Source organism: Empidonax traillii, unplaced genomic scaffold, assembly GCF_003031625.1.
Source record: "Empidonax traillii isolate 1590-97213 ecotype Southwest subspecies unplaced genomic scaffold, ASM303162v1 scaffold26:size2357266, whole genome shotgun sequence".
NCBI classification, from domain to species: domain Eukaryota; kingdom Metazoa; phylum Chordata; class Aves; order Passeriformes; family Tyrannidae; genus Empidonax; species Empidonax traillii.
In genome coordinates, this window is record NW_020955219.1 from 299,816 (window position 1) to 325,610 (window position 25,795).

At 56.6% G+C, this 25,795-nt stretch overlaps 1 protein-coding gene across 2 annotated transcripts; it reads left to right on the forward strand.

Moving 5' to 3' along the window:
- The first annotated feature begins 536 nt into the window (after positions 1-536).
- Positions 537-24,137, forward strand: IL11RA (interleukin 11 receptor subunit alpha). 2 transcript variants are annotated; one of them, XM_027906256.1, is made up of 13 exons: positions 537-659; positions 18,857-18,956; positions 19,306-19,366; positions 19,484-19,650; positions 19,827-19,941; positions 20,825-20,857; positions 21,243-21,406; positions 21,547-21,710; positions 21,825-21,966; positions 22,366-22,461; positions 22,651-22,750; positions 23,389-23,468; positions 23,576-24,137. In XM_027906256.1, exons 2-13 carry the CDS (start codon positions 18,857-18,859, stop codon positions 23,590-23,592), a joined length of 1,239 nt encoding a protein of 412 aa, XP_027762057.1. In that variant the 5' UTR covers positions 537-659; the 3' UTR covers positions 23,593-24,137. The 2 variants fall into 2 exon arrangements, with proteins under 2 accessions (XP_027762057.1, XP_027762065.1); XM_027906264.1 differs by lacking the exon at positions 537-659 and adding an exon at positions 11,355-11,363.
- Positions 24,138-25,795: the final 1,658 nt, after the last annotated feature.

Consider the following 25,795-nt stretch of genomic DNA (forward strand, 5'->3'; position numbering starts at 1 on the left):
CTTTTCTCCAGGTCAGGGTCACAAACTCCGCAGCCAAATTTCACCCTGCACGTTCCCCATCAAACCAACCACAACAAAAATAAACCCCAGAGAAATGTCCCGCCCAGGGGCAAGGGAAACTGAGTCACAGGCAGAACCTGCGTGATTCCACTCCTCCGGGATGCTGGGTGGGGGCAGGCACGGTTGATGAATGAGGGACGTGCTGACCCCCGAGAGCACCGAGGAGGGCTGTGCACCGTCGGGGGGAAGTGGGGGTTCCTGAGCCTAGCGGTGACGGACCCCCAAGCTCCGCAGAGCACCGCACATCAGCGCGCCGCGGCGGGATCCCTAACCCGGCGCCCCGGACGGAGCGGGACGGGGAGCCCCGCGGGGGGACCACGCACCCCGAGGAGGCGGCGGGCGGCGGGCTCGGAGCCCTCTCGGTCCCGGGGGGCGGCTCACAGGCAGGAAGCGTCCCGGGGCGGTGGCGGCAGATTGGCAGAGCCCTGCTCCAATGGAGCAGCGGCGGCAGCCCCGCCGGCTTCGCACCGCCTGCGCTACCGGCCGCAGCCAGCCCGGTGCGGGCGCCCCGCTCCCGGCCCTGGTCCCGCTCCAGCTCCCGGCCCCGCTGCCACTCCGTCTAGCGCCATGGACACATAGCCGCGGCGCCACGCAGGAAGGTAGGAAACAGTCCCCCCTCGTCCTCACCCCTGGAGGGGAATGGGTCTCCGCCGCCCCGACGCCGCGGTGAGGGGAGAGCGGCTGCGGGCAGGCGGCTCCCCTGGGCTGTTTTGCTGCCCGGGCGGAGAAAGTTGGAGGGATGAGGGTGGGCTGTGCCTGTGTGTCTGTGTCCGTGTCCCCTCAAAAAGTCCCTGGCAGGGATTTGCCCTCCCGGTTCCTCCTGGCTGCCTGTGGGTACCCGGTGCTGCTCCCCCTTCTCCGCCCTCCGCGCCTCCGCCTTGCCCGGAGATGCTCGGGCACTAGACGGCGTTCCCAGGGTGGGGTCTTTGAGCTCCTTCCCCAGCCTCCACAGACCCCCGTCACCACCCTTCCCAATTTAGACAACCCCACTGACTCTAAAGGGAGTTTTCTGGAGAAAGGCTTGAATGCCAGGCAAAGCACCCCCCTGGCAGGGCCCCCTCTTCTCCTGGGGGGTCCAAGGAGGGAAAAGCTGCTCCCAATTAGGAGAGGCGCTGAGAGAGGCGCTTTCCCATGCGCGGGCGCTGGCAGGGCTCTCTGTCTTCCTTGTCCCTCCTTGCCCTAGGATGCTGTCTCAATCCCAACTTCTCTGTCCTCTGCCAGCCCCCACGAGTGCCCAGCCCTGAGCTGTGCCCACTGCCACCCTCGCAGGCTGGCTGTGTCACCCACCAGGTGCTCTACAAGCTCTGCCTCTGGGCTGGTGAAGGGTGTCAAAAGGGCCCGAGGGGCTGTCCTTGGCTCAGACATTGCTGTCAGCAAACCAAGACTCCACTGTGACGGGGCCTCTGGGTGCCTTGTGCCTGGTCCCCATGGATGGGGAGAAACCCAGAGCTTGTGTTGCTGTGCCCAAAATGGTGTTGGAATGACCGGCATGGGTGACACAGCCAGAGCTGGGGTGTCCAGGGCTGGCTGAGCGCCTTGGGTGCCGGGAGGTGACTGCTCCACGTCTGGCTGTCTCGTTTGCAGGAGGAGGTGGGGTGTTTGCACTCTCCCTGTTTACTGGAGGGCAGGTCGCAGCGAGGTTACACGTGGAGCTACACGGAGCAGCACGCAGCGTCCCAGGCTGCCACGGGGCAGAGGAGTCTCAGAGGGAGCTGTGAGCTGGTAGAGGTCCTCCTGTGGCAGGAGCGAGGATGAGATGTGGCTACGATGTTCCCTCAGCACCCATGCACTATCTGCTCCACCAACCTGGCCCTTTTCTGGGGAAGTGAAAAGAGTAGTATGCCCTCTCCAGAGAGCTGTGAACTGACCTTGGCAGCCAAAGTGGAACTGGGGGGTGGGGGACAGATCTAACTGGTGACAGCAGGGTCATGCATATGGTTGGATGTTACCAATGGTGGGTGAATAGGGAATGTGAGTTTCAGTAGGGTGGTAGGGAGGGCTCCCTGGAGGGTGCAGCTAAAGGCAGAGGCTGCCTGCAGGAACATGGGAGAAAAGCAGCTCTGATTTTGCCCTTCCTACTCCAGGAAGAGGAACTTCTCAGGGAGGGGAAAACTTGACTAGATTATATCTAATAAGCCAATTTTTCCCTGTCCCAGTGGTGGGGGGGAGCAGGATGCTTGGCCAAGTGCAGGCCCTGTTTGTGAACGATGAATGAATGACTCACGGCACAATAAGTCTCCCCGCCGTTTTCACGTGGCAGCAGCAGCAGCAGTTCCCCTTTGCAGCTGCTGGGTTCATCAGAAGCTGTCATGATGGGTGGGCACCCAGGCAGCCCACATCCTGCACATGGAGTTATCCTGCCCTTCTCACATGGCTCACCTGGTCTATCCTGAGTGGGGAAACCCCTACGGAGGGTGACAATGCATGGCATCCTCACCTGCCATGAGCTAGCTGAGCACTCAGTTCAAACCCTCTCTTTCTACTCTGCTCTTGTTCAAAGGCAGCTCCAGACTCTTCCTGCTCACACAGGCCTCAACCTCCCTCCGGTTTCCTGCCGAATGCGTTCCTGGAGAGCTTATTCCCCTGTGGGTTTGTGCCAACATTGTGCTTTTAGTTCAAGACCTCTTCTCCCTCTCCGGTGTTTACCCTGCTGTATTTATAGCTTCCTTGTTAGGTTAAACAAGCCAAAGGATTCTTGCCTCCTCTTCTCCCGTGGGTTTGGCTCTGGAGGAAAACCCCTCGTGAGATGCTGCCTTCAGGAGGGGCAGGTGCTGGCTTGTGTTTCTGCCCTTCTGCCTCTGGAAATTTTCAGCATCTCTCATAGCCTTTTTTCCCCTCTTCTTGTTCAGGCATGGGAAAAGATGGCTCTGCCCCTGCCAAAAATATAGCCAAGGACGGATGGTATGGGAGCTCTTCCCTGTAAGCAATACACTGGGGCTTCACCAGCACTTGAAATGCTGATGCAATGTCAGCATCAGGAATTAGCCCTGGGATGTCTGAAATGGCTTGCTGGAATGTTTAGAGAATTTTGTTTTTTTTCTAAGTGTCCCTGTGGTTACAACAGCATTGCATGTGTGAAGATCACCAAATCTCTCTGGCTGGGTGTACCATGACTTTGCGACCCCAGTTCCTACCAGCAAATCTCTGTGCACCTCCCGGCGATGGTTTTTTCCTACCATCCAGGTTGTGAAAGCGGAGAAGGGCACAGATATCTTGCAGTTTTGATTGAGTCTTCCCCAAGAGCTAGACTCCCATGGACCATTTCCATGGAGAAATGGAAAATTCCTCTGAGGATTAGAAGCAGGTTTGCAGCGTCAGGGATCAGCGTGTTAATGGGAATTATCTCTCAAGTCTGGCTGCTTCCCAGGTCTCTGAGTCACCCTGGAATGGGAGCAGGATGAGGTGAATTTTGGACTCTTTTGAAAGGTCACAACACCTGCAACCCCTGGAGCATCTGCTAAGCTCTCTAGCACAGGTGGGCAGCTGGGCTGCAAGATGCAATTTTTCCTTCTCTATAGTGGTACAAGTCTGGGACATGGGGAAAAAAAGGTGACAAATATCTCCTCCTCTGGTGTTTTGGGGTATTTTGGGTGGGAGAGGTCAATGGGAAGAGGAACGAGGAGTCTGTCAAGATCTGATTTGCCTCCATCCTACCAGCACTGTGTGTGCTCTGTGGTCACATTAGTCACATCTGATCAGAGAGCTTGGACTTGCTCCAGCAGGGATCGATCTTTTCTGAAAAAGCTTATGAGGAATTTTGGAAGTGTCTGGCCAGGGGACAGTGACATCCACCAGTACCCTGCTTGTACATGTTTCCTAAAGGTGCTTTTGGAGAGGGCAGGCAGGCTGGAGGAACCTCAGGAGACCTGACATTGTCGGGCTGGCTCATGCAGGTGGAGATGGCCTGCATGCAGGTAAGACTGTGCATCAACCAGGAGAGGGGAAGATGCTGAAAGCATTTCAGAAATTAGCTGCTCGGCTCTGGTCCCTCCCTCTCAATATGGAGACAGCTAAAATAGAAACTGCCTAATGAAAACTGTTTCAGACCCGCAGAGATTGCCGTATAGGGAGAGGTGGAAATGTTAAGGGCTCCTTCATCTAATGAAATCCTGATGGTGGAAAGAAGGTCATTTGGGCACCTTCTTGTTTACTCTACCTCGTAAAGAGAAATCAAGGGATGCCAAGCCTTGCTAAGAAGCCAGTGCTGAAGATCCACCGAAGGGGAAGAAGGGATAGAAGAAGCTTCCAGCTTGGGGGGACCATCATCTCTGCAGCAGCCTGGGGAGAGTCTTCTGACCCCTGGATTTTGGTAGGTGTTGTGCTCAGCTGGTGTTAAGTCTCATCCCACCTTGAGGAGCCCCAAACAGGGCTCAGGGCAGCTTCCTGCCATCCTCCTGGTGGCCTAAGTGGTGTGGATGTCCCCACAGAAGAGCATGTGAGAGGCAGTGGAGCTGACACAGCATCCCTGGAGCACGTCCCCCTAGGCTGGCGTGGCTATGCCTGTCCAGCTGTTTCCTTTGCCTTCCTGTGCTTTCACCACCCCCTTCCTTTGGGACAGAAAGCTTTCATCCTGGCCAGACCGATAGTCGGAGCTGGAGCCAGGACCTCACAAGCCCCTCTTTGATGAAGGTCAGCACAGGCATCAGTGCCTTTTGACTTCAATAACATCGTGAAAAGCACAGTTCAGCCCTTGCCTTCCTGCTGAGGTAGATAGGGAAAACCAGAAAGTGCCGTCATACTGCGTCTCCATCATGGTCCATCCCAGTGCCGTGCTGGTGTTGCGACAGAGATCCAGCAGCTGTGCTGCAACAGCCCTGCAAAGGTCTCCAGGGATGGCCACGCTGCAGTGGCCCAGCTTGATTTTGCGAAAGCTGCTGTCACTCAGGGTGCCCAGGCCAGCTGGCATCTCCCCAGACTTCCTTGCAGGGACAGGGCCAGCCCCCAGCTGCTGGGGAGGTCTGCAGGAGTCTTTCCTTTGCTTTCCATGAGTTTTGCCTGAGGCCTCAAGGCTTAGGAGGAGGTGGTGGACCCAACCAGCTATTGCTCCATCGTTGTCTTGCAAGGGCCAACACGCAACCCCGGGGGGTTCTTCAGAGCTTTGGCTGCTTTTGATTTTTTTTTAGCTCCTGCAAGGCTCCTGGGGGCTGTTTTGTAGCTCCCTTGAGGCTGCTCCACCCCATCCTGGCTTTGAGTTTTGCAGCTTCGTGGCTGGAGCATGGTTGTGCCAGGGGAAGCGTGCCTTTTCCCTGGCCTCCCTGGTTCTGTGCCTGCCTCCATGTTCCTTCTCCAGCTGTGACTGTGCCCAAGGTCCTTGCACCCTAGCATCCAGAAAAACAGCTGAGTGCCTCCAGTTCCCTGGCTGCTGTGTTCCCTGTCCTTGCAGCACTAGGGCAGGGGCTGCACACAGTGAGGAAGATGAGGGCCCTTGGTGCAGGTGTCAGCACAAGGAGCAACCCGTGTGAGGGACCTGTCTCCCGCAGTATCTTGTTGACACAACTCTTGGTCTGCTGCACATCCTCATCCCTCCTTCCCAAATGGAGGCTGCAGATACACACTGGGCTCTCTGGCAGCTCCAGCAGCAGGCCCGTTTACCCTGGAGATGCCTCGGAGGGCTCTGCTCAGCAAGGCACTGAGGTTTGGACTTGCAGTGGTCTGGGAGGATGATAATGAGGTGCCTGAGCTCAGATGGAGCAGCAGTGGTGCTCACACTGTGCCTGGGACGGATGGATGGATGTATGAAGGACTTAAGACAAGGCATGGTCTGTAAGTAAGGTCATCTTGGTTTTCACCCCTGGGGCACAGCTGGAGGAATTAGTTGGGGCTGGTGCAGTGTGTCCTGCCACATCCCCAGGTGATGTCCCCATGCGACATGCCACCATAAGGGTGAGGGTGCTTAATGGTAAGCAGGTCCAACCGTGCATGGAGAATTTTCTTCCTCCAGTGCCTGAAAAGGTCCCTGAGAGCTTTTTTTTCTCTTATTTTCTCCATCTACCAAGAGCAGAGGCACCCTGCAGTAGCATTTAACCCTCCTGGCGTATGCAGGGGACCTCATTGTGCTGCTGGCGACCTGGCCGCTACATCTCCATCAGCAGCGGCATGCCAGGGACAGCAGCAAACGCCTCCCCGCCATCCCTCACCACAACCAGAGGAGGGTGGAGCGGAGCCAGAGGCAGCATTTGCGGCCAGCTCTATGAATTTCCAATTACCAGCTTGCCTTGCCACCGCATGAGAGGTTCCTGCACCTAATTTTTGGTGAAACGATCCATTTTTCTCAGTAATTTAATAGCATGGGCAGGCTGCTTGCTGACGGGGAGCCAGCAGCCAGCACCGAGGAGCCTGTGTGCCGGGCTGCCGGCCGTAACCACCTTCCCTGGGCAACGCAGGAATGCTGACCTAATAGAAAAGACATTTAAAAAGGAGTTTTGGAGAGCAGCTCAGCTCAGATTCGGCTCACGCGCACGGCTGCTGATTGTAGCAGGGTCTTTCTGTGCTCCCGCAGGTCCTGGGGACTGGCATGGTGACTGGAGGGGGCATCCCTGATGGTAGCCGGACACCAGGGCATGAGCCATCCCAGCTGTCAATCGGCACAGCAGTTGCCTTATTTTCCGGGAAAAAAAGTTGCTTCGGGGAGGCCAAGTTGTGAGATGAGCTGGGTTCAGTGCCCGGCTGCGGCTCTCCCAGGCTGGAAAAGCCGTGGCGTTTCACTCTTGACATTTTCCAAACGAGATGTTTTGATTTATTCTTTTTTTCTTTTTTTCTTTCTTTTTTTAATTTATTTTATTTCCCGCCCCAAGGTAATGTTTGGAAGACAAATTTAGCTTGATTTAACTCAAACCAGTTTAAAAAAGTAAAACCACTGAAAACTAAACAAGGCCTATCATTTAGAACAAAATGTTTTGGTTTTCATTTTCCTTTTGGCATGAAAAACACAAACTTTTTTTTTTCCATTTTCCTTTTGACCTACAAACAATTTTACTGTTTTTCTTTTTTTATTTTCTCCTCCTGGTTCATTCCCAAGACCACACTGTGCACTGTGGCCAGGGGACAGGCAAGCCCTGGTGCTGTTCCCAGTGGGATGGGGGTCCCAGAGTAGGTGCTTCCCCGTGAAGACCAGAGGAATCTTGCAAAGGCAAGCAGAAGCTGTTCTGTTCATTGCCAGCACTGACTCAGCTGGGAGCTCCTTGCGGAAAAGGGAGGCCTCTGGGTGTGGGTCTGTTCTGGCTCCCCTAGGGGGATGTGAACCCCTGGGCAGGGCAAAGCTGTGCTGTGGGTGCTGTGCTCTGCTGTTGGGCATCCCCACTGGGAAGGGCGAGCTCTGGCATTGCCTTCTCTCCCTGTTTATTCAGGTTTAAAATTAATCTGACCTTCCCCCTCTCAGACTTGTGCAAAAATGGGTCCTTCCTGAGTGGGGAGCTCCCACAGGCCTGAAGGGGAGCCTTGTCTGTCTGTAGCTTGTGGCATCACTGTTCCCTCTGGGTGAGGTCCCCACCAGGATTTGGGTGCTAGGGGTGCTGAAGGATGGTGGGGCACCCACTGTCGCCGTCGGTGTGCCAGCTTCCTCCTGGCAAAGGCACCTCTGGCCGTAAATCAGCACACGGTTAATCCTCCAGTACAAGCTGTGAGAAGTCTGAGTGCTCGGATCTGGCGTCTCTGGGCTGGGCAAGGGGTGGCTGCGATGCTTCCACCCCGGGCAGGAGCCAGTGTACCAGAGCCAGCGATTGTTCCCCCAGCCTTGATCCCCCTCCGTCGCCTGCCGACCCACCCCATGCATCCTCTATCCTTTGCCAAATCCCAGCTCTCCTCTTTGCCCCAGCCTGTCAGCCGGGCAGGGAGCAGGGAAGGGACGATGGGAAGCAGCACTGGGGCTAGACCCGGTGCAGAAGCAAGCGCCCGACTCATCCACCACCTGATTTTATTTTATTCCCCTCTCAGTGCCTCGCTGCATACCACAGCCGTGCTTTTTATAGCCCCCAGCTGCAGCCTCGGCGTGCTCCCAGCCAGCTCCCCGCCGCAGCCCTGCTCGCTCTGTGCCAGCAGCCCCGGCCGAAGGGGGATGGACGACATTCCCGGGGTCCCCGTGGCGGTTCGGCGAGAGGAGAGCACAGGCTGCGGAGGAAGGCAGATAATTAAACCCTAACCCGGAGCCACGCTCCCGTGCCGGCGGAGGCGTTTAAGGAGCCGCATTAGTCACCCCCGTCGTGGCCGGCGCGTGCCAGGTCGAAGGCGAGCGCTGGTGGCCCGTCCCTCACCGTCACCTCTGGTGCTGCCCAGGGCTGTTTCCAGCCAGCCCAAGCCACCAGCCCCCTTCCGTGAGTCAGTCTGCTCTGACACGGGGAATGCCAGCAGAGGGGGTACCCCTTCCACCCCCTAGTCTCCCCACAGTCTCTTGGCGGGTTTACAGAGGCTAAAGGGAGATGAAAGGTTCCTGCCCACACTCCGGGAGCACTTTTATGAGCACCTGGGTCTTGCTGCTGCGTTTCCACATCCCGCAGCCATTTCCACGGCTGGGATGTTGCTATAGGCGCTGGAGCGAGGAGGAGGAGATGCGATGTGGGGTTCTATTGCAGTCTGCGTGCCTGGAGCACCCCCCTCCATTAGGACGTGGGGTTTGCAGAGCGGGGGCGGCCGGCCAGCAGGCATGGAGCGATGAGCATCCTCGCTGGGAAGCAGCGGGGGGGGGGCCCGGCCTCTCACTCCCCGGGCTTTCTCCAGACGTGATTTCACCACTGTGGGGAGGGAGCGCGGCCAAGGGACAGGCCCTGCTCGCCCCGACGGCACCCGGTTCTCTTGCCGGGGCGTTAGTCATTTGGGCCGTGGCTGGGGGTGGGATGTGGCTGTGGTCCCCACGAGACAAAGGTCGGGGGATTGGAGAGCCTGCACTTTTGGAATGCTGTCAGGGAAAAGGGGGAGGGATGGAGGCAGGGATGGATGAGGGGAGCTTCCGGGCTCCCAGCCCACTGTCCCCTCCTTGCTGAGCTGGGGAGGGGGGCAGAAGGCAGTGGTGAAGCCAGATGTGCACTGGGCATCTGCAACCAAGCAGGTGGGCCAGGATGGGGCCACCTTAGCTGGGCTGATGCCTGTGACTGTTTCCCAACCTCCTGGTGTGACTTTTCACAGCTGGACATGGCAGCATGGAGACAGAGGCAGTGCTGTGGAGAGGTAGCATCCTGCTTCAGGGATGGATCTGGGGAGATATCTCAAGGAGAGAGCTTCAGCAGAGGTTTGTGGGTCCCTGGAGATGGGGGGAGCCCCATGGGATCCTGCCATGTCCCCTTATTCAGTGAGGGAACTGAGGTGTTGGGTGCTCAGGGTTATTTTTGAGCCTTAACCAAAACACTGTCCAGTTTGTTCTATTTCCAGCGGAGATGCAGGGAGAGGCCAAACAGTGGAATACTGGTGGTGCTGCCATGTGCCTGCCATCAAGCAGCAGGGCTTTGGCAGCCTTGGCTCCATGCAGGCAGGGCAGGGAACAGGAGAATGCAGGGAGCTGTAGGGGTGTTGAGTAAGGGATGTGCAGGGTTGGGTTTTACAAAAACATGGCTGTAATTCTGACCCACTATGGGTAGCTGTAGAGGGGTGGCCTCCCAAATCTTCTCCCTCCTGAAAATGATGGGTTTTAACCCCTGAGGATTGGGGTCTCTCTGACAGCAGCTCAGTCCTTGGACGAGCTGAGGTGGCTGAGAGGCTGCGGGAAGGGGGAGCTGCTCGTGTTGCCGGCCAGGTGCCGAGCATGACGGGAGAGGGGAAAGCCTCTGAGACTCGTTCCGAAACAAGGCTGCCCTTTTATTCTACTTTACGACTGCATTTTAATATCCACAAACATCCCTCCCTCCCAGGGCTGCTGCCAGCAGAGCCTGCATTGCCTGTGCTTGGCCTGCCGAGAAACCCCGGCCAAACCCTGGGCCCCAGCTCAGGGGAGAGGATTATTTTTCCCCCCTCGTTTTTTGTAAGATATGTTTTCTATAGCTCTAATTGGACGGGCTTGAGCCCCAGCCAAGGCAAACACACCTGGGGGAGCCTCACTTTACAGACCCCATCTGCTGTGTCAGGGGCTCTGCTCCCTGCACAGCCGTTGCCTGGCCCCTTTATAGGGGAGGGGGCTGCTGGGGGTCGAGGGGTAGGACCGGTCCCACGCCAAACCACTGAGCAGCCTCCGCGGAGGAGGAGAGCCCAGCGAGGCGGCGCAGGGAGATGGTGCAGAGGCATTGGGGGCACCCAGCAGAGCCCCATCCCACAGCAAGATTCCAGCCCGGCGTGGAGCTGAGGTATCTCCCCCCTGGCAGTGCTTCTATGGTGGCACAGGGCTCTGTGCCCACCAGTGTGTGATGCTGTGTGTGGGAGATGCAGTGGGTACCAGCAATGTTTTGCCTTCCTGGGGTGACTGCGTGTATATTGAGGGGTTGCAGCCCCCAAATCTGCATGTGCCTGTGGAGGGAGGATATGGGGGCTCCTCAGCATGTCGGGGTGTGTTTTGGACTGCAGGACTGTCTACACAGGGAATCTTATCCAGGGACTGTTTGGGAAAGCAAGTAAGGTGTATCAGCATGCCAGGCCACTACAGTGGCTTGCATTGACAGCCAAATCCGTGCTGGACTGAGCTTCGGGTACTTCTTCCTACAACTGCTGACTTGTTTTGTGGATCTATTCAGCTGGGCTCTTCTCCCTGAAGCTGTTTCAGGATCTGCCTGCAGTGCTCCCCTTACCAGTGTACTGTGCAGTATATTGTGCAGACCCCCATGCTAGGGTCTCATGGGTTTCACACCATGTCTGTGCTCAGTCAGAGCCAAGAGAGCTCTTGGGGATCTCTGCTTGAACACATTGGGGTTCCACCTCTTCTGGGACTGCGGTGCATGCCCTGACAGTGTGATGTGGGCCAGGGAGGATCAGCATCCTTGGCTCCCAGCACTTGGCTCATCCTGGAGTACATTTTGTCCCCCCTTTCATGTGCCATCTCCTAGAGATGTGCAAGGCGCAGTGCTGTCCCCCATTCCATCCTCGGGAATATATTTAGCACGTACATCCCCTCCTTCTCCACCTGCCCACGTGGTAAGCCAGCAGCACTGAGCAGGCATCACCACTGCAAACTGCCCTCCTGGTGCTCAAGGTGCCACTGACTACTCTAAAGAGGAACTCTGGCACTCCCTTCACCCTCATCCCTCTGGCTGGTGCTATGGAGATGCTGCCTGCCAAAGCAAATACTGTGGGGTTTTGGGTGCATTACCATCCTGGTGCACCCAAGCACTTTGCACCAGCATCACTTACTTGGAAAACAAGAACCAAAGTGGCAGCTTAAAATACAAAAGGTAGGAACCAGCCTCACCAGGACCTGCTATCTCCCTTCTGGTGATGGGCTGGCCTGGGGGGGCTGTACAGGCTGGGGTGTGCTTCTATCCCCCTCTGGTAAGTGTGCCAGGCCAGAGGATTTCTCTGTTCATGGTGGAGTTTTGGGGCGCAGCTGGAGCTAGGGCTGTGCAGAGGGTAGCTCGAGTGTTTCATGAAGTATTTTGGAGCTATCTTGGCCTCCAGTCAGAGCAGGCTGCAATGGGAACATTTCGAAATTCTTTTGGATGAGGAAAATTCCACGGGCAGCCCCCCTCCAGAGAAAGTTTGGGATGGCTGAAATGTTTGGAGTGAGAGGCTGCTTGCTTTTGTTTACTCTGAACTATAGCATTGGAAGGGGGGAAATCCAAAGGAGAAAAAAAGACAATAGGATCGTGTAAACAGAGCTGGCCCTGAGTGGGGCTGAGGCGGCTCTCCAGCACTGGGGAAGGAGATGTGTCAGCACACTCACTGGATTGCCCTGCTTTCCCCCACTCGGATACGATCACACTTAATCTTTCAGGAGAACTTGGCTGGGTTTTTTTCCCCTAGCAGAACACGAACTGGACAGTGTTTTTCCAACCTTCTCAACTCAGGCAGGGCTCAGCCCCCATCCCCTGGCTCTGTGCTGCAGCCCCCAGCTTTTCCCCACTTTTTGCCACTTTTCCACCTCTCCCTTTGACTTGGGGGCTGCCATCTGATTAATTTGGCATGAGGTTTGGGGCATGGATGCCTCCGTGAGGTGTTTCCCCAGCGTCTGTCCCTGCCGTGTGCCTCCCCTGAGCTTCCTCTGCTCAAACTTGGGGATCTGAGAGGTCTTTTACAACCTTAATTATTCAGTGATTCTATGAAAGCAGATAGGGTTGACTCCAAGGTTGGAGAAGACAGACCATGGCTATCCCACTAGGTAGGTGCCAGAGACTGGCACTGGCATCCCCACATCATACATTGTCAGGGGTCTGCAACTTCCATCCTTTCCCCCCGTCCATAGTGGTGTGCAACAGGTTAACCGGCCATCCTTTCGTAGTGGCTTTATTTGGGCCACCCTTTGGTGATGGCTTTATTTGGCTGCCCAGGTGGTCCTTAATGACTTCTGAAATCCCTCTGCAGCCCAAAAGGGATTTTGTTTTGCAAAAGGAGTGACAGCAAATTGCTAGCTGGGGGAGCATTTGTGTAAGGTAAGCTGTTTATTTTGGCCCTGCAGCATTTTGGCTGACCCGTGTGCCTTCGTGCCTCAGGGATGGAGCTGAGCCCGATGGCTTCTGGGCTCTGGCCAGCTTTGGAGCAGGGGGAGGGAAGGGGGAGCACCAGGCATGGGGATGCTGTGGGGCCCCTCTCCAGATCAGAGTTCCCAGCTCCAGGCTGCAGTTCATCAAGAGCATCAGAAGAAGCTGGATGTGCCTAGGCATTCACATGTAGGTACAGACATGTCTGTCCTCTGCATTTATGCATGTGTATGCTCTTGTATCAGCTCCAGGGCCAGCTTACAGGGGAACTTTGTTCTGGGAGATGCAGATGATGCTGAGGGGACAACATGCTGGGTTGCAGGGTGGTACCTGGCTGCTCTGTCCTGCTGGAAGCTGCAAGTTCACTGAATTCTCTGCCAGCCTGGGCTGAGCCCAGAAGCAGAAAAATATCCCAAATCCTAAAATGTTCCTGGGACAGGAAAAGCCTTTCCCACCCTGTTCTAATCACAGGGTGGCCCAGCTCTCTGCTAGCAGGTCCCACCCGTGTCCCCAGACCCGGCACTGTGCCCGGCCCTGTCCTGCCACCATGTGCCAAAGACAGTGGGGATGCAGCACCCCCCCAACCCCCACCAACTTTCATGCCTCCACCCTAAAAATAATCTCCAAGCTGTAAAGAAACTCACTAGCACTACAGCTACAGCACTGGTATGTTTCTTTACAGCTGAGAAATTATTTTTAGGAATTTCTCTGGCACATGGCTTCGGAGAGGAGAGTGTGGGGATGGGGATGGAGAGGGGGGCGCCCCTTCCCTCCCCCCTCGGAATGCAGCACTGCCAGCTGGCACAGTGTCGGGGGCCGCTGGCTGCTAACAGAACCCTCGCTGTTTTGGCCCTTGCCAATCCCTCCGGTTACAACCGGGAGCCAGAGACTTTTTCCCGCAGGATGGAGCAGAGGAGGGAGGAAATCGGGGCGTTGGGGTGGGAGTTTCCCGGCTAGGGTAGGAGCAGAGCCTTGACCTCCACGATGCTGCTGGCATGCTGAGGTGTGTGGTGGCCCCCCGGCCCCAGGAACCGACAGCAGCTGCTGGCTCCACAGAGGAGAGAGGTGACCCTTGGGTTACAGGGGGGGTCTGGGCTTGGCTTTGGACACCAGTGGGGCTGTGGTCAACCGGGCATCATCAGGGCATGTTGGAGGGGGTTGGTTTGGTTGGAGACTTGCATTGTACCTGTCTGTGGACATAACTGGTTCCATGGGCGGTGCTGGGGTTATCCCTGTGTTTGGGCTGAGCTGGAATTAACCCCACTCTTGGGTTGCATTTGGTTTAGCCCCACATTTGGACTGCGTAACCCCATGATTGGGCTATGCTGAGGTTAACCCTGTGTTTGAGCTGAGCTGGGGTTTACCACACTCCTGAACTGCACTGAGTTTAACTCCACATTTGGATGGCGTAAACCCACGTTTGAGCTGTGCTGGGTCTAACCTCACATTTTGGCTGAGCTGAATTTTACCCCACTCCTGGGCTGAGCTGGGTTTAACGATGTGTTTGGATTGCACTGGATTTAACCCCAAGTTTGGACTGCACTGGATTTAATTCCTCTCCTGAGTGCGGCTTAGTGGATTTTAATTTTGCTCCTGGGTTGCATGGGGTATAATTCCCTGTTTGGGCTGCCCTGAGTTAAATCTCACACTGGGACTTTGCTGGGCTTAGTCCCACATTCAACCCCTGTGCATGGGGCTTATTGGACTGCAGCATCCTCACAAGGAAAGACTCCAACTGGTTTTACTGGTTTAACTGGGGTAATTCCAGTGTGCTGGGGTTGCACTGGCTGCAGCTGTGCATGTCTGTGTGCTGGCCCAGCCCAGCAGGTATGGGGGGCCATGCGCCCCACCAAAGTGGCACAGAGGAAAACAGCCCTTTTTGAGCTTCCCAAGGCACTGGAGGGGCTGGGGACAGTGCACAGAGTTTCACCCTGGCAGTGCCCAAGGTGGGCAGGGTGTTGCCTCAAGTGCAACTGTGTGTGCCCCCGATGGCCCTGGAGGTGGTGGGGAACATGCTTCCCTCCCTTCCAGAACCCTGCTGGGCTTTATCCATGTAGCCAGTGGCTGGGAGGGTGCCCGTGGCTGTTGCAGGGGGTTTTTGCTCTCCCCACCCCTAAGGTGAGTGTTCATGCAGTGATGATGAAAGTCACCAAAGATGCAGGGGTGGAGTGCCTGCGGGTCTCTGGGTGGATCAGTGGACCCAGGGAGGTAGTCCGACCATGCCATGGCTCCTCCTGGCTTCCAGAAGGACAGGGATTAGTGGGGCACTGCTCCCAACCCCACAGGAAAACTAAGAGAGGGGAATTTCTGCTGCTTTGAAATGCTGCCTGTAGGATGGCATTCCAACACAGGACATGTTTCCTATAGCAGGCACTGGCAGATAGGAGGGTTTGGAGAGCAGGGCTGGGGAAGCTCCACCAGGTCAGGAGCAGGAATACAGAGTGATGCTGTCTCTGGGGCATTAGAACCATCTTTGGCCTTTGCCCATTGTAGAGTGGCTTTTTGCAGGTGGGTAACTCAGTTAGGGCCTGGCACATGGCAGCAAAGCTGCCAAGTGCTCTTGGTCATTTGCCATATCTCTATTACAGCAATGCTGCCCCTGACCACCCTGAGGAGACGTTAGGAGGCATTTCAGTTTTCTGTACTCAGTGGGGAGCATCTCACATGTCCCCATTGCCATCTGCAGCCCTGAGGCACAGTGTCATCTGTTTCTGTCCCCATCCCCACCATCCCAGCTCTGTGTGCGGCCCATTCTCTTTGAAGAGTGACTTCAAATGAAACAAAACAAAAAAAAAAAGAAAAAAGAAAAAAAGAAAAAAAGAAAAAACCAAACCCCACTGTCTTTTAAAACACTGAGTGCAATGGAAAGTTGGCTTCCCCCAGGAATCTGCACTGGGCTTTGCCAGGCCACGGCAGAGCATGGCACAGAGCAGCTGTGTCGAGGGGACTGTCGAACCCCACATAGGCATCAGTGCTGGTGCACATAGCCATGATCTGGGGAAAGTTTTGGCTCGCAGCATTTAATTTTGGATGCAGGAAGGGGCCTATGGCAGGATTTCTCCCTACCGCTCCCCAAAAACTTTTGGATGAGCTCAAATGGTGCCCAGTGTAACAGCAGAGTTAGTGTGGGGTGGAGGGTGGCACCTTGCGTGTCTGGCTCACATTCACAGGCAGCCTGGCCACCCTGGCCATGCCACTGACAAGAGCATCCCATGCTGAGGGAGCAGGGTCTGGCACTGCTGCCCTTCCAGCCAGGACCAAAACACTCCCCAGGCTGAGCTGAGTCCCTCTGCCCTGGCCATGGCTGAGTCCCTCTGCCCTGGCCATGGCACTGGGAAATCACACAGCCCGGGGCAGGCGGCAGACGTCTCTTGGGCCAGGATTAGCATGCAGGCAGGAAGAAAAGCTCTGATTGTTCCCTCTGTCCCGGCTCGGCTCCAGGACCACTGCGCTAGGACTCTGTGTCCCCAGAATGTGTCACCGCTGGTTCAAGTATGAAGGGATGTTTTCTCTGCCTGTGTTCCCATTTGTGGGGGTGCAGAACCACCAAGGAAGGTGGGCTGGCCGTGCACACCCATATGTTCATCTGCACGCCTGTTTTTCCCTTGGCCAGGGAGTTTGGTGGCAGAAAATAAGGGGATTCTTCCTGGGCAGGCTGTCTCGCAGCACCAGGCCCTCGCGATGCCATTGCACCCAGGGATGAGGGTTCCAGATCTTCCCTGGCTCTGTGGCTCCTTCTCCTTTTGTTTGTGGCCTTTGGGCAGGGGAGGAAGGGATGATTCTCTCTTCAGTAGTGCTCAGTCAGGGATAGGTTTTTGTCATTGCTCATGTGGGTCATTTACTAAGATAATGTGTGACTGGAGGGGCTTGGAGCCATCTTCCCCCACGCTGTGCTGGCAGGTGTGCCCCTGTGAGGGCATGGGGTGGTGGGGTGAGGATGCAGACCTCTTGGTGGCGGGGCCCTGGGGCAAAGGGTGTGGAAGGGTGGAGGATGCAGAGTGGCCCCCAGGGTCAGTGATGTTAGAGTTAGGGTTAGGATTAGGGTTAGACCACTGAGTTTAGGGTCTAGGTTAGTTGTCCCTAACTAGACTTAACCACTGGGGGTCATTATGGGGATGTGCTGGGATGCATCTGGGGGCAGGGTCTGCAGAGATGGCCTCTGCCACCACATGAGGGTCTGAGATGCCTCTAAGTCCTCTGGCATTGCCACCCCTAGCCAGGCCAGGCCAGGCAGGGCTTCTTACACTGTTCCCTGGGGACATCAGCAGTGTCTTACTTACAAGCTCTTCCCTTGTCCACAGAGGGGAAGAGGCCTTTCAGTGTTGTGGCTGCAGGGTCATTTTTCCAGACTGGCCTTGAACAAGTCAGTGGCCCTGTGACCAGGCAAACTCATGTCAGCAGTGACCCAGTGTCCAGAGCATATTCTCCTGTCACAGAGAGACATGGTGAGGGTGAGCAAAGGGTGCATCAGCTCTGTCTTCACCCTCTGCAGCATTTAAAAAACAGGGTGGTCGGGAGAAGAAATAATTTTATTTTAAAACTATTTTTCTCTCTCCATACTAACGCACTCTCCCTTCCCCTGACATCCCTCCTTCCCCCCCTCCCCCCAGAACCATTCCTTTGCTCTGGTCCACATGTTGTATGGAGTTATTTTTGGTCACTGCTTTTAAGACAAAATACACTCATTTCTGTCTCCTTTTTTTCTTTTTTTTCCATCACCAAAATATTTTACTTTCAGGCCAAATGTTCCCATTTACTTACCAGCATAGTTTTGGCAGAGGCCTTTTAACTGATGTTTCTTGGGAACATTTCTACTGGTGGTTTGGTAGGAAAAGCTTATGACAGTCTCATGAAATTATTCACATTTGGGGCTTGTGTTTGAGGCTGCCTGGCATGTTCAGGACGGGGTTGATGTGGGGTGCCACACGCCGTGCCCCCTGCAGCAGATTGCCTTGTAGTTCTCGTTTCCTTCGCCAGGCGGTTTGGTCTGTGGCCATGGGCACCCAACCGCAGGAGGGGAACCAGCAGCTGCTCTGGGGTGCCTTCGCTGGGCTGCAGCATCCATCCCTCCAGTCTCTCAGCTGTTGAGCCCTGGGGAACACAGATTTATGCCTGCACTTGGGGCTGGCAGGGAGCTCACTGCCTCCTGTGCCTGTAGCCCCTGCATGCTTGCACTTGGGAGCAGAGCCCAACAGTGTGAGTGTAGATAACAGGCCTCTCCATTCATGAGGGGTGGGTAGAGGGGTCTTCTAGGGAGAAATGATTCATTTCTGACTGACACAGACAGTGTGATGGTGCTGATAGGGACAGTGTGATGCTGGCCAGGATGGATGCCTTGGCGTAATGCTGGCTGGCACAGACAGGGTGATCTGGCTTGTCTGGGATGGAGGGGGTGAAGTTGTCTGGGATGGACAGGGTGACACTGGCTATGTGCAGTACTATGTAGGTGAGACCAGATGCAGGGTAATGCTGACTGGCACAGACAGGCTGATTATGTGCAGGTTGGGATGTGTATGTTGGGATGGAAGGGGTGATGCTGGTAGGGAGACTCCAATCTGTTGCAGGGGTTGACCCATGGGCAGCTGGGTGCACATCCCTGACTCAGCATCCCCTGCTCTTCTCACCCAGAGCCAGTGGTGATCTCTGAGTGTGAGGAAGGGATTTCAGGGCCATTCAGCCACAAATGGCCCAAAGGGGAATAGATCTACATGGACCAGCCTCACAGTGGGTGCAGGCATGGGCAGTAATGTGGAACTTGGTACAGCCTGAGTTTTCACAGTCCTGCTGTGTGAGCCTGTTTAGAGCTAACTGTTGTCTCCTTCCATGTAAATACAGGCCAGAATTTCTCTTTGGTCCCTTCCCACTCCAGCTGCACATGCACAGGTCTCTGGGCCACCCTGGGACTGGAAGCCAGCCAAGGCTCCCAGCACAGAATTGCAATGGGAAAGAACCCTTAATCCCACCAGCCCACTCATCCCCAAGCTCCTGGTCAATGTTTACCCTTTGCATCCCCCCTCCAGGCACAGGGACTGCTCAGCAGCCAGGAACCAGCTGTGATTGTGGCACAGACCTTGCCAGATGTCACAGCTGGCATCCCAGGATTTGGTCCTTGTGCTGTCCCCACAGGATGGGATGAGATGGCAAGGAGATGCAGGGTCCATGGTCCTGCAGGAATGATCTGTGATGTGGACCCTGCCATCTGCCCTACTGCAGGGAATAACACCCTCTCTCTTCCTGCTCTGCCTCCCCAGATGCACAGTTCCATCCCAGGCCTGGGCAGGGTGATGGTGTTCCTTTCAGCAGCCCTGGCATCAGCCTCCCTCGCCGTCCCCGAGGGCTGGGGAGAGGAAGGTGAGCCCCCCACCGAGCCTCCCACATGACCCCCCATATCCCAGGCATGAGGACCCTGAGGGCACCCCACTCCCCCCACACAGGAGCAGACCTACCAGAACTGGGGCACTCAAGAAACACAGCCCTACTGTGATGGGCATTCTCTGGCCAGTCCCCCCCTGCATCTGCTCACACAACCCCAACTGGGACCAGTCCTTATTAGTCCTCCAATGTGGTACCTGTGTGAAGCAAGACCCTACAGCCAGTGCCCACTGTGGGATATAGCCCCAAGCTGCCTACCTCCACTCCCAGCCCTGGCATGGGGTGTCATGGAGTGCTGACACTCATGTGGGGATATGTGTCCCTCCAGGTGTGCAGTATGGACAGCTGGGGACAGATGTGACCCTGTCGTGCGCTGGTGCCCATGCTGGGTAGGTCTTTTCCATGTACACTGGGGGATTTATCCAATGGAATGGTTTACAGGGTGGGCCCGGGATGACCTGCCATTCCTGTCCTCTAATGCAGCCTGCCCGGTCTCTCCTCTCCAGCTCACCAGTGCAATGGAGACGGGCAGGTGCTGCAGCACTGCCAGAGGGCTCAGCCATCCAGCAGGGAGCCCTGGTGCTGCCAAGTGCCAGCTTGGCCTCCATGGGAACATACAGCTGCCATGGCGAGGACGGTGGCCTCCTGCACGCTGTGTCCCTGCGTCTGGGGCGTGAGTAGCATGTCTGCAGGCTGTGCTGTTGCTGGGGTGTCACCCCACTGGGATGGGTCAGCGATGCCTGCACCTGGGCCAGGGGCTTGCCAGTAGAGGTCTTTGGCATCCCTTTGTGCTGGATGGGCTGTGCAATGGGGTGCCCTCACTGACTGTCACTTCCCTCTGGACCTCAGACCTGCCGGGAGTCCCCTTTGTGTCCTGCAGAGCATCTGACTACGAGAATTTCTCTTGCTCTTGGACCTCCAGTGTGGAGACCTTCCTCCCCACCAGATACATCACCACATACAGGTGATGTACCCCCACAGGGCATGGACTGGGGGGCTTATGGGGTAATCTCTGGGTCCCAGCCATAGTTAACCACCAAATTCAGCTACCCATCCCACCCACACCCTGGATTCACCCCCTGCCTCAAGGACCATGCTGCACCCCTGAGCAGGTCATGTTTTGGAGTGAGCTAAGCTCCAATCATTTAATTGCTACCTGGGGAGACCTCAGCAGCACTGGGGGGCTGGCACAGGCAGGCTCCCTTCCTGCTGACAGCTCTGCCAGCACCAGAGGGGCTATGAAAGAGAAGCAGGTCATCTGCAAGCCGCTGTGCTCCGGCATGCTTTGGGATGAAAGGAGCCCTGACAGCATTGCTGCTTCTAATTATCCCTGCGAGCCAAATTAGCGGGTGGCTTTGAAGTCCAACAGAGCTCATAAAGTACAGCCCTGCTGAAAGCTGCAAGAGCCGGGGGCTTGGTGAGGAGGGGGCTGTGTGGATCATCAGGGGATCTGCAGAGAGGGGGTAGTGAGAAGCAAGGGATTTGGGGGGCTCTAGGGGGAGGGTGAAGCCAGCCACCAGAGAGTTGCTTTTAGCAGCATCTCCATATCTTTAGTGCTGTGTGATGAAACTCCAGGCAGGAAAGGGGGTCCTCTGGGGAAAACCCTCTTGTACACCACGATCTCTTTTCCCTGGGACCCCCACCTCTTGCTGCCAGGCTGCTCACTAACAGCACTGGGTAGGGTTTTAGTTCTGTCTCCCATGCTGTCATGTCTGTATATCAGATGTGGGAGTGAGGGGCTATTCTGCAGTGTGGAGACCCCTGCCTCTCCTCTGAGTCAGGGTGGGGTTGGCTTCATGCTGACCCCTCATCCTCATCATCTGCTTTTTCATCTATCTCCATGGCAGGAAGAAATCGCTGACGGGTGAAGAAAAGCGGAGGTAGGACTGACTCCCACCCTGCTCCTGCTTCCTGGGGACTGGGCCCCATCCCAAAGGTTCTGATACAGCCTTCAGCAGAGACCCCAAAGCAAGGGTTGGGGGTCCCCATTGGGGGAGCTATCTACCTAAGCCTGGGGTCTGGGAGAATAGCTTACCACATGGAGGGGCCTTCCCAGGGGGACTGAAGCTGGGATGGGGCTCCCTTCTGTTGTGCTCAGAGGGACATGGTGGACTCTGGAAGGGTGAGTGCTACTGAGCTGGAGGGACTGCCTCCTCCACTAGGGTCTTGGCATGGGGGTCTCCCATGGCACTTCCCTGGCAGCGTTGGGAACATATGCAGGGTGTGCAGGTAGGACATGTCACCACCCTGCCTCCCCACCCACAGGAACAAGAATGGGCATGTGGGGCCGTGCCTGCAGGATCCATCCCGTCCTGGCACCTGCACCGTCCACAGGTCAGAGTTCTGGAGCTCCTACCGCCTGAACATCACTGAGGTGAACCCCCTGGGCTTCAGCTACCGCCTCCTTGATGTCACCATGCAGGCCATCAGTGAGTCCCTCTCCATCTGTCCGTCTGTCCCAATGTTCATCCATCCCCTGGGCAGTTAGGTTTGGGTGACAGAGGGGAACCCCACCCCTCTCTGCCTGGCAGTGCAGTGTGACAGGGGCCTTCTGTCCTCTCTGTCACAGTTAAGCCAGACCCTCCCGAGGGCTTGGTGGTGGAGCCCATTCCCCTGGCCCCACGGCGGCTCCATGTGAGCTGGAAGTACCCCTCCTCCTGGCCCAAGGAACCCCACTTCCAGCTAAGGTTCCGGCTCCAGTACCGACCGGTCATCCACCGTTCCTGGTCCGTGGTAAGCCGTGTGCAAGGAAAGGCAAAACCAGCATAGGAGTGGGGTGTGCATGGGGCTGGAGAGGGCAGTGGGGGATGCCCCTGCCTGCCCCACACCTCCCCTCTGCTGGCACAGGTAGAGACAGTGAACCTGTCAGAGATTATCACAGATGCTTTCGCCGGGCTGGAACACGTGGTCCAAGTCAGTGCCAAGGATTTCCTGGATGCGGGGAATTGGAGCGAGTGGAGTGCCGAGGCCCGGGCAACACCAGTCAGAGGTGAGAGGGGGAGAGGCTGCATTCAGCCCTGCTATGTTGCACCATCCCTCCCTGAAGTCCTTCCAGCACCCTGAGCTGCCCCTCTCTAGTTGCTTCTCCATTCCCCCAAACACCAACCAGAGCAAGTCTCAGCTCCTAGGCCTCTAAAGTTGGGAGGCAGAGCTGCAGGAGGACAAAACATCTCCCAGCCCATAGCAGATGTCCTGCTGTGCATAGCAGATGTGCTGCCATTTGGGGATTGCTCCCTGTAGACTTGGGGCAGAGCGGGGCTCCCTGAGTACCACTAAGCACCCTGGGGGCACCCTGGGGCTCGTGGGACCTCTGGGGCAAAAGGGGTACCTTCGTTGCTCCTCTTTGTGGGTCCCTGGGTGAATGTTTCCATCCTCTCTGTTCTTCCAGACGTGGCCACCACAGCAAGTGAAGAAACCACTACAGAGGCCAGACTGGAGAGCCTGGCTGAGGAGCCCTCCCAGGCTCCCAACCCCGAGCCCATCAGTGAGTAGAGATGGGATGGCAGTCAGGAGTGCCAGGGTGGGCATATGCGTGGTTGAGTGCAATAATAAGGGCCTCTTGCTCCATGCCCGTGTGTGGCTGGGCTGCTGGGGTGTCCAGGAGCTTGCAACAGGGTCCCCGAGATGCTGGGGATTGTGGCGTCCCTTGGCTGTGACAGTCTCTCTGTTCTAGACCGCAGTGACCCCTTGGAGAAGATGGCTGTCCTGGTGTCCCTTGGGATCTTTGCCTTCTTCATCCTGGCTGCTGTTCTCGTCATCACCATCCTCATCTGGTAGGTTGGGTTTTGAGAGGGAGGGGTCTATATGATTGCTGTCCCCATCCTATTCTGGCACCTGAACCCTCAGCATGGAGTGCCCTGTGTCCCCAGAGCCCTAGTCTTGCGTCCCTGCCAAGACAGATTTCATGCTCCGTATGGTGGTTTGTGCATCCCTTGTAACCCCCTGTCACATCCAAGCCTATTTCCTGCACACTCAGTCCTGCCCGGCCTGCCTGGGGTCTTTCCAATGAGCCCAGATCCATGGGACCTTTTCCTGTATTCCCCAAAGATGCTGCTGCTACTAACACCCCACCAAAGGCTCCTGCCTTGCTGGGGACTCTCATGCTCCAGAGACAGTGCAGACACCCCTTCATACGTCTTGTCTTCTTGGGAGTTCTGCCCTGGCCACTGCCCACTCTCCTTGACATGCTGTCGCTCTGCTGTCAGCCCCTGTTCCCATCTCAGTCCTCCTCTCTCTCATGACCAGCTTCTGTTGTAGCCCTGGAGATGACGCAACAGAGAGGTTAAGCTGAGCTGGGCACAGTTTGGCGCAGCTGGAGGGGAACACAGAGCAGGATCACTGGGGTTGTGGGCAATCCCAATGCTCCAGGGGGTTGCTGGGGGTCTTCTGCCACCACTGCTCTTTTCCCCAGGCTCCGGATGAGGAAACATGGCAAGGACAAGACCAAACCCAACTTCTTGGTTGCTGCCACCCACTTGAAGGCACTACCAAGTGAGTCATGGTGCAGGGTGGGGGGTAATGGGGGGAATGAGAGGCAGAGAGTGGAAAGTGGAGAGCAGGTCAGTGCCCTCTTGATGCCTTGTCCTCTCTCTTGGCAGAAGCCCAGATCCTGTAGTGAGCCCAGGCTTATCCCTGCTCCCTGCACCTGCTTGCCCATGCGTGGGACTTGATGCCACTGCTGGCCCCCAAGGATCCCACACCTCCTGGGTCACCCCACAGCTGTGGACACTGCCAGAGCCCCCAACACCCTTGGGCTGCAGGATGGATCCTAAGGAGAGAGACTCTGCTCCCAGGAGCATTGGACTTCCCAAGCCCACCAGGAGCCGGCTGGAGTCACTTCAGGCTCAGGGTGACAGGCCAGCTCCACCTCTGAGCGCTGCTAAACAAATGGGGATAAGACACTGAGCCAGCCCCACTTCACTGCCTAGTGTTGAGGGGGACCATGGGTGTAGGCTCCCGGGGGTGCCGGGCATCAGTGAGCAGGGGGTGCTGAGCCTTGCCCGCCACCGCCCACCAGCTGCCAGCAGGCGGAAGAGAACTGCCCCCACCCCTTCCCTCTGCCCCTCTCCCCCATGCTGTGGCTGGATGGAGCAGTGATGCCAATAAAGGAGATATGCCAATGTCCCCAGTAAAGGGGATATGCCATTGGCACTGCCTAGATGAGACCCCCTTGACGATGATGCTGGGCCAGGGGAGAGGTGAGTGGCACCAGGTGAGATAACAGCTTGGGACGGTTCTTGCTGGGGGTGCACAGGCAGCAGGGCTAGTCCCCAGACCAGTCAGCACCCTCCCAAGGTGCCTGGAGGGGCTGAGAGAGACCCTCGCCCAGGCCAGCCCTTCCTAAGTGCCAGAAGAGGATGCAGGCAGCTGTGTGGGACGTCTTCCCTGCCCTTGCCAGCCCGGCAGCAGGGAGAGACCCTCCGCACAGCCCCCCTCAATCTGCATGTGGCCCCCTTGCTGCACATCGTCACAGCCCCTCTAATGGCTTCCATGTGTTGGCACCGCCCGACCCCTGTGCTCAGTGCCAGCAGCCGAACGAGATCCAGATGGAGCTGGGTGGAAATTCAGACAGCAGCAACGCATGGAGCACAGGGAGCAAAGCCAGTGCAGGGTGGGTCCCTCCCAGTTGGGTCTTGGGGTCCTGCCTGTGAACCAGGGATGCAGAGGGAGCCTGGAATGGGGGCACCCCCCTAAAGGGCAATTGTGGGGACTGGGTTGGAGGGCACTGGGGCAGGATGTGCCTTTTGCAATGTCTTGTGTGCCCACATTGGGTGCCCGGGGTGTGGGGTCATGAGGGCTGTCCTTGCTTGGCTTTGTGGGGTCCCAGCCCCTCGCTGTCCCTTGTGAGCACACTCACTCAGGCTGGTAGAGATGGGGGTCAGCCTTCTATCTACAGTGTGCTAGTGGGGGTGGCACTATCCTTGGACCAGAGCAGGTCTCTCTACAGAGTGAGTATGGCAGGTCACCAAGCTGGGGAGGTATAAGGAGCCAAATCCTGCCTGGGCTTCTGGGCTCAGCAGCCACATTCCCTCTCCCAGGTAAGCTGTGACACACTGCCATCATCTGCTGGATTCTGCTACCCATCACCCAACCCAGCCACCACACATTCTGTTGTGTTACCGTCACCCTGCTCTCGTCATGGTCACCCTTGTCTGTTCTTAGTCCCCAGCGTGGCATGAGAGGCCTTTAGCACCTGAAATCCCATCACCACCAGACCCCACTCCTCTGCTGCTGTGGAGGGCTGTGGTTGTCCAGAGGTGCTGTGGAACACAGGTGATGTACATCCTAGAGCTGTGGCTCCAGAGTTTGCAAACAGTTCAGTAGTCTCCCACCATCTGGTGCTGGTTTATAGGCCGGCGCCTGCTCGAGATGTAGCAGCACAGCAGCCAGAAAATGGGAGAGGGTGTGAGACAGCAGCTCTGGCCTCTGTATCCTGCCTACTTATTAGCTCCAGGAAGTTGCTGCTGGCAAGGGGAAGCAGAGACCACCAGAGCCTCGCATGTCTGCAAGGAAATGTGTGCTTGCATTGTGCAGGCAAGCTCAGGTGGGTAAATGAGAAATGACAGGCAGAGGGGACTCACAGATCTGCTTTCCCCATGGGCCAAGCCCTGTGTCCCCTTCCTTATCTAGGCCTTGCCTGGCCAGGTGGTGATGACACCCAGTTGTGGTGACTGGGGCAGCTTGAGGGCAGGAGATGCACATCTGGTCCTCATCACTGCATCCTGCTGCCCATAATCCTAAAGGGTGACTCCCTTCCTCTCTGATGGAAGCTCTAGGGTCAGGACCTGCCACCCATTTGGCAGCTGGAGATACCAAGA